This window comes from Eublepharis macularius, chromosome 9 (assembly GCF_028583425.1).
Source record: "Eublepharis macularius isolate TG4126 chromosome 9, MPM_Emac_v1.0, whole genome shotgun sequence".
Taxonomy (NCBI): domain Eukaryota; kingdom Metazoa; phylum Chordata; class Lepidosauria; order Squamata; family Eublepharidae; genus Eublepharis; species Eublepharis macularius.
The window spans coordinates 56,561,852-56,576,294 of record NC_072798.1 but is presented as its reverse complement, the minus strand read 5'-3'; the positions used below and the strand labels follow the sequence as shown (position 1 = coordinate 56,576,294).

At 39.5% G+C, this 14,443-nt stretch overlaps 1 protein-coding gene across 1 annotated transcript in view; it reads left to right on the top strand.

Annotated features, from left to right (window-relative positions):
* The window catches only part of OTOGL (otogelin like), a 132,364-nt gene that overhangs the window by 93,809 nt on the left and 24,112 nt on the right, over positions 1–14,443 (top strand). Inside the window, exons 41-47 of the mRNA XM_054987760.1 lie at positions 2,663–2,852; positions 5,003–5,217; positions 6,001–6,142; positions 7,799–7,984; positions 8,389–8,601; positions 9,687–9,791; positions 10,223–10,330. Of these exons, the coding sequence (XP_054843735.1) occupies positions 2,663–2,852; positions 5,003–5,217; positions 6,001–6,142; positions 7,799–7,984; positions 8,389–8,601; positions 9,687–9,791; positions 10,223–10,330 (1,159 nt within the window). The remainder of the gene's footprint in view (positions 1–2,662; positions 2,853–5,002; positions 5,218–6,000; positions 6,143–7,798; positions 7,985–8,388; positions 8,602–9,686; positions 9,792–10,222; positions 10,331–14,443) is intronic.

Here is a 14,443-nt window from a genome sequence, read left to right as displayed (position 1 = left end):
GCTTGACTTTCATAATCTTGGGGTGTTATTAAGCAGGACTTGGAGGGAAGTAACTTCTTTGAATTAAGACAATACCTTACAATTCCTCACATATCTCTGATTTATTGTGTATTAAAAATAGTTATTTTCATTATTTATTTATTTAGGAGGATTTTATGCCATCTATCCAGAATCCTGCTTGAAGGGGCTTGCAGATAAAATCTTAACTTATCAATAAAAAACAAAACAAGTCATTAAATCAGACCTCAGGTCCAAACCAGGGTATGAAACAGCTAAAAAGATAAATAAACCTCATTAAAAGCCTGGGTAAAATGTTTTGGTCTGGCACCTAAAAGGCTGTAAAGTAGACAGCAAGTGAGCCTTGAGGGGAGGGGAATCCAAAAAGCAAGGTGCCACAACAGAAAATGCTCTGTCTCTAGTCATCACCCACTTCTTCTCTGAAGGCTGGGGGAACAGACAACAGGGCTTGACAGGTAGATCATCATAACTGGTGGGCTGAACAGTATAGGAGGAGACTGTTCTTTAGGTACCTTAGTCCCAAGATGACCTTAAAGGTAAGAACCAGGACTTTGCAATTGCATGGAAACAAATGGGTAGTCAGTTCAGATCTTTTAGCTTAGGGGTGATACAGTCCCTATAACCAACACTGGACAATAGCCTGGCTGCCACATTTTGGATTAGTTGAAGTTTCTGGACCATTTTTAAGGCAATCCCACATAGTGCACATTTCAGTAATCTAACTTGGATATGATTAGAACATGGATCACTGTGGGCAGATCACACTTTTCCAGAAATGGCTGTAGCTGGTATATCAGCCAAAGCTGACGAAAGGCACTATGTGCCACAGAGCGGACCTGAACTTCCAACCATAGGCCAGGATCCAGCAGAATCCCCGAATACAAACCCACTTCTTTAATTTAACATCAAATATATACAGAAATAGAGCTTTAACCCTTGCTGTGAATCTGCCTTTATTTCCTTCACTTTCCCCCCCCAAACATGAAATAATGTCACTACACAGTACAGACTGTACAGCCTAAAAACTGAATGATGTCTGAAAGATGTGTAATAAAATCTATTGAAAATACTATGAACCACCTTCAACCAATAATGGAGAGTTCATATGTCAGTCTAAATCTGAACATAGCATGTGGAAGTGAACATGCTGCTTTATTACATGGGATTTATGGAAGTAATCAGGGCTCATTTTGAGGGGGAATGCACAGGAACGCAGTTCCGGCAGTTCCCCAAAGAGGTCACATGTCAGGTGGCCCCACCCACCTGACTCGGCCATTTTGGGCCCATTTCGGCCTGGATTGGGGCTGAAACGACCTGGATCGGGCCTCTGACGGATGGTGGGTCACTCTCCCGCTCATCAGTGGCCTGATCCTGACCATTTTGGGCCCCTTTTCAGCCATTTTCAGCCCCTTTTTGCCATTTTGGGCCCAATTTCGGCCCCGAATGACCAGGATTGGGTCCAAAACAGCCAGAATAGGTGATGTCAGGGGGTGTGGCATATGCAAATAAGTTATACTAATGACACACTTTCAGTGATTCAAAGGACAAGAATCCGGGGCACTATAACAGTAAGCTATCAAGAACAATTAATATATATATTTTTTTACATGTGCAAAGTGCTAAAGTGCAAGTGTATATAGAATCAATACAAAGTGCATGAGTTACAAGCATTCAGGGGTAGTCTGTCAATAAATAATTAGTCACAACAATTCAATATATAGTCTCAACTGGTGGACAGAGAGTACGCAGAGGTGGGAGAAAAGCGTCCTGCTTGAGCTGGAAATCAGTCCATTAGTCCATAGGTCCACAGATAGGACAGGACAGGCCCCAAGGCACTGCTAGCCGACGCGCTTCTGCGCAATTTTCCGTTCCCGTTTCGGTGTTTCTTCTTCACATAACTATTTCTCTTGCTCACTGATTGTCCTTATTATATGCAGACAGACTTCGGCTTCATTGTGCTTTCAACTGAGTGTGGTGTGAGGAGAGACGCCTGCGGAGTTCCATTAAAACTAGCCCTAGAAGAAGAAACACCGAAACGAGAACGGAAAATTGCGCAGAAGCGCGTCGGCTAGCAGTGCCTTGGGGCCTGTCCTGTCCTATCTGTGGACCTATGGACTAATGGACTGATTTCCAGCTCAAGCAGGACGCTTTTCTCCCACCTCTGCGTACTCTCTGTCCACCAGTTGAGACTATATATTGAATTGTTGTGACTAATTATTTATTGACAGACTACCCCTGAATGCTTGTAACTCATGCACTTTGTATTGATTCTGTATACACTTGCACTTTAGCACTTTGCACATGTAAAAAATATATATATATTAATTGTTCTTGATAGCTTACAGTTATAGTGCCCCGGATTCTTGTCCTTTGAATCGTCCTTTTTTCCTGGGGATGCCCTTCTTGTTCTCACACTTCCAGTGATGGCAAGAGGTGTGGCATATGCGAATAAGTTATGCTAATGAGTTATGCTAATGTGTTCCTCCAGCTCTTTTTCTACGAAATGACCCCTGGAAGTAATTATCTGCTGGCAATCTATTATATTGGAAAATAATCCTTAAAAAAAACATGGCCACATGCCATACTCAGATGCATGGGTTTGGACTGTACTTTTTATTCCTGTAATATATTTGGATTATTTTAGGTAGTTGTGGATTCGGTGATTCAGCCTTTGCCCTTCTCTAAACATGGCTTATGCATTCAAGATACAGGTGCTATGTATGTCATTAACACTCCAGCAGGGATCAACATTAAGTGGGCTCATGTTACAGGCATTATAGATATCCAGTATGGCTTTCACTCCAACACCACCACCAAGACTGAAGGACTTTGCGGTGAGAACTATCCTTCTTTTAATGAAATGTATATTTTCCATTTATGAAATAACAGCATGCTTTCCAGTGCCATTTCAACCCACCCAAAAACTTAGCTGTGATCTGATTGTTTGTATTTGCTGTTTCTCACTCAAGCACACCACTGAACAACACACTAAAAAGTACCTACATATATTGGTATTATATTGAGTATATACATATATACATATAGTACATATATAGCCAAGCCCTACAATGTGTGTTATGTGCTGTCAAGTTGCCTCCAACCTATGGTGGTCCTATGAATGAGAGCCCTCCAAAATTAATGTTCTATCATTAACAGACTTGCTCAGATCCTGCAAACTGGAGGATGTGGCTTCTTTTATTGAGTCAAGCCATCTCATTTTAGGTCTTCCTCTTTCCCTACTGCCTTCCACTTTTCCTAGCATTATTGACTTTTCCAGAGAATCTTGTCTTCTCATGATGTGTCCAAAGTACAATAGCCTCAGTTTTGTCATTTCAGCTTCTAGGGAGAATTCAGGCTTGATTTGATCTAGTACCCACTTCTTTGTCTTTTTAGCCATTCATGGTATCCACAAAACTCTCCTCCAGCACCACATTTCAAATGAATCAATTTTCTTCCTGTCAGCTTTCATTACCATCCAACTTTCACATAATGGGGAATACCATTGTTTGGATTATCTTGATTCCCAGAGACATCTTTATCTTTAAGGATCTTTGCTAGCTCCTTCACAGCTGCTCTTCCGAGTCTCAATCTTCTTCTGATTTCTTCATTGCGGTCTCCCTGTTGGTTGATGATTGAGCCAAGGAATAGAAAATCTTGAACAATTTCAGTTTCCTCATTGTCAACGTTAAAATTGTGTAATTCCCCAGTGGTCATTACTTTTGTCTTCTTTATGTTCGGCTGGAATCCTGCTTTGGTGCTTTCTCCTTTAACCATCAGTAGTCGTTTCAAGTCTTCACTATTTTTTGCCAGTAACATGGTATCATCTGCATATCTCAAATTGTTAACGTTCCTTCCACCAATTTTCACTCCACTTTCTTGTAGATCTAATTCATCATTCCTTATGATATACTCTGCGCTCTTGTCTGACTCCTTTGCCAACTGGAAACTATTCTGTTTCCCCATATTCTGTCCTGGCAGTAGCCTCTTGCCAAGAGTACAGGTTGCGCATCAAAACAATCAGATGTTGTGGCACCCCCATTTCTTTTAATATTCTCCATAGCTTTTCCAGAATGTCAAAAGCTTTGTTGTAATCCATAAAACACAGGTTGATTTTCTTCTTAAATTCCCAGGTATGTTCCATTAGCCATTGTAAATTTGCAATCTGATCTCTAGTGCCTCTTCCTTTTCTGAATCCAGCTTGAACATCTGGCATTTCTCATTCCATATATAGTAAGAGTCTTTGTTGTAGAATTTTGAGTATCACTTTGCTTGCATGGGAAATTAGCCCTACAATACACTACATTTATTCCAATTTCTTTGACAGGAACTAAAAACTGAGGGTGTATATCAGGCATTCTTAAAACTAGAATATCTACCCACTACATCGATGAAATAGATTGAAAACCTACTGCTACCTGCAGGTATCTTACTAGAAGACAGGGCCAAAAGGGAAAGCCATAGAGTACTGTTTGTTGTCTCATCATCAATTATTTCCAGCTCATCCTGGACAGTGATACTTCTCTTACACTGACACTGTATGGTAGATACGTCTTTTCTTATAGATAGTTTTCTAATCTAAAAAGAATTCTTAGAAACAACACTGAGTTCCTTAACACAGATAGATAGTCTGCCACAAGATTCCTTTTTGTATTTGCTGCAACACGCTAACAATGCAATCCTAAACAAAGTTATTTCAGTCTAAGCCCATTGAAATCATGGCTATGCCTCTGGAATCTGGGATAGTCCAATAACTTCACAAAACATCCAATAACTTCATAAAACAGATGGTGACAGAATTTAGGAAAGAGCAGTAAACAGTCGTATCTGGTATTCCATGGAATCTGTGTCTCTGTGAAGTATATCCTTCAACTTGTTCTATAACTTTCCTTTTATATAGGAGGAGCTAGCACAGAAAAGAGGATACAGCTTATCTAATAACTACTTCATGGGGTTAACTTCCTTGTGTTTTGTTACAAATTTTAAGGTGTTTGCAATGGTGATCCAGTTGATGACCTGAAAATGCAAAACAGAACAGTAATTACAAATATGGAAGAAATTGAAGCCTTTATTAAAAGCTGGGAAATTGAGAAATCTGTTGACGTAACAACCAGGAGACCTGTAAGAAACTGTACAGAAGACAACTGTACATATTGTATGGAACTGTTACATAGATGGGCTTTTGTTCCATGCCATAAAAAAGTAAGTACAAAATACTGAGCAAATCCTATGTCCATAAGATCAAATACAGCAATTATAAGTTAAAACAAAAAGATAAAATACTTAAATTTTTGTGCAGATGCTGCCGCTCATACCTGATGGTTCTGTTCTACAAATAGATTAGGTTTTTTTTAAAAAAATCTCTGTTGGTGGGAAATTAAATAAAAATAGGAAAAGCATTATGCCAAGCATCAGTATTGAGACTCAAAAAGAGGAGGTGGGTGGGATTAAGCAGTTTCTTCAAAGGTAGACTTCAAAAGAAGATAAGGAATTAAATCTATTTCATTTTGTATTGCTTTGAGGTCTTTGTTATTTAAATTATGTTCTTGTTTGCTCCGTATTTGTTATGTGATAATTGATTCACATTCATGTTGTGGGGAAATGGTCTCACAGGCCTTCTTCCTCTTTGTTCGGGAGCTCAGAACACTCCTGTTTCTGTCACTGCCATGCAGGGCGTCCCCTTTCCCTTACTCCCGAATGTACCAACTTTTCTCTGGGTAGTAACCACTGCCACCAACTAAGCTGGAAGAATATTTCCCACTAGAAGGATTAGTAATTCTAGCACTATTTACTGCACTGCCATTGGGAGGCTGTACCTTATTGCCACATTTCCTGCTTTGTCCTTTCTAGCTAGTGCAAGGGCGTAAATCTCTCTTTCTCTGTCTCTGGCTGCATATTCCAACAAAACAGTCACAATGAAAAAAAGATGTGGTATCAAAAGAAAAATGATAATATGTGTTCAGTCTTTTTTAAAAAAAATCCTAGGTTTCACCACAAGATTTTTGTGAAAAAATGTGGATCAACAATACTTATTTCTGGAATTATGAATGTGATGCTCTTTCTGCCTATGTTGCACTGTGCAACAAACATAATATCTGCATTAAATGGAGAACACCAGATTATTGTTGTAAGTATAGTACTGTCTTCAGCTGTTGAGTTATATTTTACATTTAAGATTTGATAACCAGAAATGATGGCGAATATTAGGTTTTTGAAAGGAGAAGCCAACCTCAAATCCACACGTAGCCATGAAGTTCACTAAAGTTCTAGTCTTGATGGACAGACAGACAGAACTATTTACCAAGCCGTAAATTACTGGCTTGCCTATTGAGGAGAATTTTTACCACACCACTCTCTTCTCACACTTCAGCATATCTATGAGTGTGTACTAAATTCTCTTCACCACTGGCTCCCATGTACAGTATCATTTGATAAATAGTTGTATTTATTCCTTTTGAAGAGATCTTATGTACCTCACATCTATGATAAGAACTGTAAAGTACCTTGTATATTGCTATTTGTATAGAAATGATAATACTGTGAAATAATATTTATATACTTTCAGTGTTAACTTGTAACCTGTAATCCCTGTAAGGTAGGTCAATGTTGTTATCCCATATTGCAGATGAAGGGTGGGGGTAGTTGAGTAACTAACAATGCCATATTAAGCAGAGTTACTCCATTCTAAACCCATTCAATGCTTAGGATGCACATTGCTTTCTTTTAGGCACCAGACCAAAATGTTTCTGTTCAGCCAGGTTTCTAATTCAGGAGTTGATTTTAAAACACTCTTTAGCCTGGAAACTGTTGTTTTAAGCTGTTTGTGGTCTCTTTTATAATTATGTTTTTATGCTGGGTTGGGGCATTTTTAAAGATAGATTTTAATGTTTTCTTTTTATTATTTTTATTTTGTAAGCTGCCTCAGCCAGGTTCATGGAAAAGCAGCATAAAGATGCTTTTTCTAAATAAATAATAGATGCTTTTTCTAAATAAATAATAAATATTGTAAGACCAACTAATGAATTCATGATAGTGTCACAATTTAAACTTACTGAATATCAGCCCATCCTTTTAGCTACTACATTATATCAGCTTCCAAGGAAACGTAGTTTGACATGATATTAACGTAAACCCTGTCCACACATTGTAATGAAATCCTGCATGTACATGCACACATCTGTTTGTAAGTAACAGCCAACACATGTTCACTTTAAAAATAAAACTGGGTATCGGTACCTGGATAAATGCGAAGTATAGATCACACATTCATCTATATGTGCATTATAGCATGAGAATTACTAAATGCATATACAAATAAAAACTAAGTGTAGACACTACATATATTTTATGTACATTCACTGTATTGTGCGAATGAGGATAATTTTTTCTTAGATGCAATCATACTTTAACAACAACAGTCCCAGAGGATTGTGTAAAATAGGGTCTATGACTTAGTGCTAAGTTTACCACTGCTCCAACTTTAGTATGTGTACTAATGGCACATAATTCATTTATTTCATCTGCCCATTGTTATATCCTTTTCATCAAAGTCTTGGTTCCAGTTTTGATGACTGGGCTTGAATTTATAAGTCTTAGAACAAAAACATAGCTTATGATGAGATACATTAGTTAAAATATGTAGATAATGTAGACAAGTTTTATCCTATGTTAAGCCTTCGTTTTAAAGTTTCTTCTTCCTTTTGTTTCCCATTTTTTGCCCTCTCACAGTGAATGTCAGAAAATGTTAACAATTTTTTCATTTCCTCCGTATGTATAAACGTAGCCCTCAGCTGTCCCACTGGGAAGGAATATCAGCCTTGCGTGCAACCCTGTGCGGCCAAAACATGCCTAAATAAATGGTTCTATGAAGAATCACCATGTTCCTACTTAAGAGAAGACTGTGTTTGCAAAAATGGGACCATCCTTCATAGAACCGATGCTGACCTTTGCATTCCAGAAGAAAAATGTGGTAAGTAAATAATTTGCCCCAAGTATGCTAACTTTCTGATGAGGCTAGGAAGTATGGTTTCTATCGCTGTCTTCTTCTTAGTTACTAGGCATTCCATACTGGGTGCCAAGTAGAAAAGCTGTAGTCTATCTTCAAGTCACAAAAACACCATCTCTTTTTACAAAACAGCTTCCTTCTTGAGGTTGATAATGAGTTCCAAGCAGTAGATTAAAAATTTCTGTGGATCCATGTGAAGCAACTTTAAAATACTGGTTCAAGACTAACTGAATGAGATATCATACTATACAATATGATTGTTGATTCAATCCTCCTGTTGCCATTTATACAGGGATCAGATGTAGTCAATATATTCCAAGAATGTTGGTTGTATTATTATACAAGAATGAATAATTTTTCTTTAACAGCATGCACAGATAATGAAGGGCAGCCCCGCTCTGCTGGAGAGGTCTGGAATGGCTCCAATAAAGGCTGCTGCATGTATAAATGCTTGGAGAATGGGAGTATTATTGCTATAGATCCTGAATGTAATGAAGAGCCACCTCCCATCTGTGAGCGGGAGGGTGAGGCAATTATTAATGTAATTGAAGAGAAAGCTTGCTGTCCAAAGAAAGTCTGTGGTAAGTGTTACAGCAAAGTTACTCTCCACAATAGTAATATTTGTGAGGTGATAGGGATATTAAGGTGAGAGGAACTGATTTGTGTCCAGGGTGGAATGAACAGCAACCTAAAATATATTGCTGTCTATTAATGTTTGGGGAAAAGTATTTTTCATGGGCAAAGTCAATACTGAAGTTTTGACAAAACACACTAGTACTCTCCTGTGGTTCTCAGCTCTGCTAAGAAACAAGCATGAAAATCTTTTTCTCTGATTTATGTTGAAATATCTAGTAGTTACCTAAGCAATGACTGAAGATACAAGACTATGAAGTGCTTCACCTACATTCACAAAGCACCATTTGGCCACACCCCTTCAATGGGATTGACTAAGCAGCACAGAAGTGGAACCAGGGCATATAAAACCCCTGGAATAGCCCCGTCAGCTGCAGATAATATGCCAATCTAAAGGATTGTGTTCACTTTCCTTCTCAGAAGTACTGTGGATGCTGAAAAGGGAAATTGGTACTAGTGCTTTGAAACCTCATCTAGAAAGGCAAGAACCATGGGGTAGAGTTCCAGAGGCTTGAGAATGAACGGCCTAGTCTCTGGACTTCTGGCTTTGTGCTGAGCTGCCAGCAATGGCACTGCAATCTTGTGTTTTTTCTGCTCCATGCATCATGAAACAAGATGCCTGTGTTGTCTTCAGTCTTTCATGAGCAAAAGCAAAAAAGGTTGTGCATCAATCTGGTAGGCTAGAAACAATGTCAGCTTAATTTGTTCTCTTTTTTTGTACTGACCAATACAGTAAATAATAATGCAGGATATCATGTTATGATCCCACAAAGCATTATCAATTTCTCCGGCCGTGAAAGCCTTCGACAATATGTTATCAATTTAAGTTTATTTATTTATGTATATTGACAGTTTATTTCCTTATGGGCAGGGGATTGTAAAAAGAACTGCTGGTTCAGTATTTACATTTTCTAGTTAGTAAACTGCAACTGCTTGAAAATATGATTAAATACTTTGGCTGTCATGTTCATTTACATTAGCATACTAAGTAGTGTCATGTTGATTAAGTCCCAGTGTTAATTTCAATTTTCAGAATGCAACACAACTCTATGTGACTCTATTATTCCAACATGCAAAAGTTCTGAAAAGCTGGTAGTGGGATATAGTCCTTTATCATGCTGCCCTCAGTATCGATGTGGTAAGTGTACTTTAAAATAACCAGATTAAGAAAAGGTTGCTCATGTAGATTTGTATAAAAATAGCCTTAAAAAGATGGAAACCCTAAGTTTAAAAAGCCTGGCTGAAACGAAATGTTTTAGCATGGTACTAAAAAGAGAACCGAGTAAGTACCAGGCAGGCATTAAGGGGGGGAGCATTCCAAAGGAGAGGTGTCACCACTGAAAATGCCCTTCACCTGGTCACCACCCACTTCATCTCTGCAGGCACATCTAGCCTGATGGGCTGGACACTATGGGACGAAGTGCAGCTGTTCAAGTGCCTTGGCCTCAAATCAACCCAGAGTGGCAGCCTTCTGTTTCTCTTTGCCACCTCTTCCTTCCAGTGTACAACAAGTGATTTGTATAACTCCTCTAAGCATTTAAAAATAATAGAAAAACTATCTTCTTTCAGAGTGTGATCCATCAGCATGTCCCAATGCTTCCCGTCCAGAATGCAGAGAAGACCAATTTATTGTTGAAGCAAAACAGGAAGATCCTTGCTGCTTTTCGTATTTGTGTGGTAAGGAACTTTGGGTACAGAAACTACTTGTGTTTGAAAGGTAGAGCATTGCTACTAGGAAAGGATCAAGTCCTCCAATCTCCTGGGCAGATAAGGGGGTTTGTAGAGGACCAGGTAATGTTGAGACATTAACTCAGCTGTAAGTGGAGCCTAGTAGTTTAGAGCAGAGTTTACAGAAAATGCTCTGTCAACCCAATCCAGACAACAGTTCAAAACACATAAAGAGTTCAATCAGATAACTGAAAAAGGTGAAGTGAGCAACACTGCGAAATGTGCTGTCTTTCACATGTATGGACACATATTCATGAAACAGACACACAGTCACTGATACATACATACAAGAAAGACACTAAGAGTTTCTCTGCATGAGATGCCGGGGCCCATGTCCATCAAATTTTGGGAGACACAATGTTAGCCGGGAAGCGTAAGTTTTGAAAGACAGAGCCAGCAGAGATCGCTTCAGAGGGGATGTATTCTCTCACAGCCACCCTTGTTGCTTAAAACTCTGAATTAACTAACCCTCGGTAGGGCAAAGGCTCCGTAAGGGGAGACACAGAAGCAGTGGAGGGCTGTGAGAGAATCCATCCCCTTTGGAGCAGTCTCCGCCGGCTCTGTCATTTAAAACTATGCTTCCCAGCTAACATTATGTCTTCAGACCAGGGCTTTTTTTCAGCCAGAACAAGCAGAGCGGAGGGCAATTTTAACTTTAACCACCCCCTTCTTCAGCTGACTGGCGCCAGCTGACAGCGCTTGCAAGCGGCACAGAGGGTGATTTAAACTTCAAAAAACTCCCCCCTTGCTCCCGCTGACTGGTCCCAGTCAGCTGCAGCAAGGGGGGAGTTTAGATCACCAGTGTCACGGAGGGAAATTTAAACATCCTTCCTTGTGGGAGCGCTCCTTGTGGCTGCGTCCTGTGCGATGACATAACTTCCCAGAAGTGACATCATTGCATGGTCCTGGGAGTGCGTATGTGTGCTTCATGCACGCACATGTGGTACCTCCTGCCAGGAGTTGCCCCATGTGCTGGCAACCCACTGAGTTCTGACACCTCTTTTCCCAGAAAAAAGCCCTGCTCCCAACATGTGAAAAACATGTGTCAAATGTATTGCATAGAGAGACTCTATGACTCTTCCTCCTTTCATAAACAAATATAATCACACATTACAACATCTAGATAGATATTTTGATAGATATTAGGAAATTATGTTTTTAAATTGTATATACTTATATGCTTCATGTTTCAAATGGTTGTAAAATGTGCACTTAAATTTTATGGTTAACGTACTGGCTAAGTGCTGTAATAATAATAATAAAGAAAGATAATAAAGAAAGAAAGATATGTGACATAAATGTTCCAGTCCTTGGAATATGTCACATATATGCTACAGAACATGACAGTATTTTATTTATTTCAACCATTTGTATTCTGCCTTTCCACCCAAAACAGTCTCCAAGATAGTGACTATAATAACACTAACAAACAATCTCAAACAACATTTTGAAACAATTTGAACTGAAAACAACTTTAGTATTAAAACAATTCAATAAATACAGCCATACAAAACACAACACAATGGGGAGGGAGGGCCAATAAGAGGGTTGCACTCCCCCACCCACCCCATCCATCTCCTAGCATATGTCATCCACCAGGGTGACCAAGGCTTTTTCAGTCCCATAACCGGGCTTGAAACCAGACTGGAATGGATTCAAACTATCTGCTTCATTCAGGAATCCCTGGAGCTGGCCAAACACCGCTTGCACAATCACCTTGCTCAAGAATGGTATGTTTGAGGTTGGATGGTAGTTACTGTCCTGGCTCCATTTCTTTAGGAATGGACATAGCCCTTCAAGACAGGAGTGACCACTGCTTCTCTCAAGGAGGCATTTACTGTGTCCAGGATCCAGTCTATCAGCCCCCCTCACCAGCAGCTTTAAGCAGCTGAGAGGGGTGAAAGTCGTACAAGGTGGAAAATCTCAAACGTCCAAGAATCCTGTCCACATTCTCACACTGTATAAGCTGAAAGGAATTTCATGCAAACGGACAAATCGGCACCCTGACAGTATGCTTTCAGAAATGTGAGAATTTGGAAAATATTTTTTTTCAAACACCTGCACAAAATGCTTACAAGTTACCATTTTCCTCATGTAAAACATTTTTTAAAAGATGAGTATATTTTGGGCTTCTGGGTTTGCAAGTAATGCTTTGGAATATTTGTTTTGAAGCAAATCAAGAAATGCTATTGTTAGCTTCTTTGGTTCATTAGTACCTGGTTCTGTGTTAGCATGCAAACCAAAATTAACATGTAATTTTACCTGATCTATTTGCAATAGAGTAGTATCAATCCACAGTTTGTATACACACATATAATGAAATATACAGGATAATATGATAAGATCCTGGGTACAAACTCATTTTGTTATCTTTCTGATACCATCTCCAGGTTGAATGAAGAATAAGAACCATATTCATATAATCATATAGTGGAAGAATGCAATACTCTCTTGTTAGTTCATGCACATGTGAAAACAATGGCAGAAGTCATAATACTAGTAGACTGAAGAGAATTTATATCCTTGTAGACCTTATTCTTCATTCGATCTGAAGAAGGTATCAGAAAGTTCTTGTCATATTATTCTGTATATTTTATTGTACATGTTCATGTTCATACAAATTGTGGATTGATGGTACTCTAAAATACACTTTGGGTTCTTACTTTATGACATCCTTCCATCTGGGATTCAGACATTCCAGATAATGTGGTTGGATAATTCATGTCTTTTGGGTGTTCTGGATGGTCCTGGCTCTGCCCTAGCCTTTTGGTCCACTAATGAAAGCACCTTCTGTTAGTGAAAAATTTAGTCTGGTTTGAACTGGTAGTCTGGTAAGGATGCAGGTTGTGCATCTACTGCAGATCTTTACCATTTGGTCAGAGAGGGAGAGAAGGATTCCTCTTCTCTGCCAGTGCTGAAACTATCAATCTAAACACACAGTACCTATGTCTCCTTTGGTAAAGGCTCTGTTTCCTTGTCTGTCTGAGCTTGAGATGTCAGAGATCTACTGGAGCAGATCACCTCTAATTCAGCATCCAGTTTCATACAGCAGCCAGTTTTCAGAGGTTTACTGCCTCTGAATATGGAGGGTCCCTTTACTCACCATGGCCAGTCTGTCTAATTCCCTTTAAAACCCATCTATGCTCACGGCTATCACTGCCTTCACTGGCAACGAATCCCACAATTTAATTACTCATTAAGAAGTTTTTGTTTGAGTGGGGGAGTAAATGGCACTTCTCAGCATACAGACTTAGTTGTTCGTTTTGAATATTGTAACAGTTTCTGGCAAGCCTGCCTGGGTCTCCAGGGAGAGCTGCCAGTCGCCTACTGATGTCGAAGGGCAAAATTCCAAAAGGACTGGCAAGTGAAGCCTCACTGCCATGGTGGAAAGCTGCCACCCGCCTCTCTTAACTAAACCTTCAGCTGTGGAACCGAGAGGCAAGTTCCCTCCCAATCAGGTTTGAAACCGGAAGGCAGCCCTGCAAGGTAGGCACTCAGCAGGTTGAGTCCAGAAACAAACTAACAAGGTTGCATGTGTCAAAATGGCCAAAGAATTGTTTTGATTGAAGCCACAACTCTCAGTAATTCAACACCAAATTTATTTATTTATTTATTTAAGTAAACTGCTAAAGCAATCAAAATAATATAGAAGTATCTGGAGAAGCACAAAACAACAGACTATTTAAGCTAGGCTATATTCACTAGAAGTCCTTGAACTTGTTTCAGATGGTACCTTCAGTAAGTTTCAGAGTCCAAAAGGGAGCTTTAGCTCTGAACTCCAGAGGTCCCAAAGACAAAAGCACAAAGGTTGCCAGTATAGAGGAATCCATCAGTTGCATAGCATTTAGGAACAGGAGCAAAAGCAGGAACCGGTCCTCTTTTCTTCCCGCTTCCTTGATCCTTCCTGATCTTTCTTTGCACTGAAGGAGCAATTCCCTTTTTCAAGACCAGCTGCCTGCAGCTGGCCTAAACTCTTAGCTAGTCAGATGGGCAAAAACCTCTGATGCTAGGCTGTGATCTGTCCTCTCGTGTAAGGATGGGGGATAGCCACCATCATAAGGC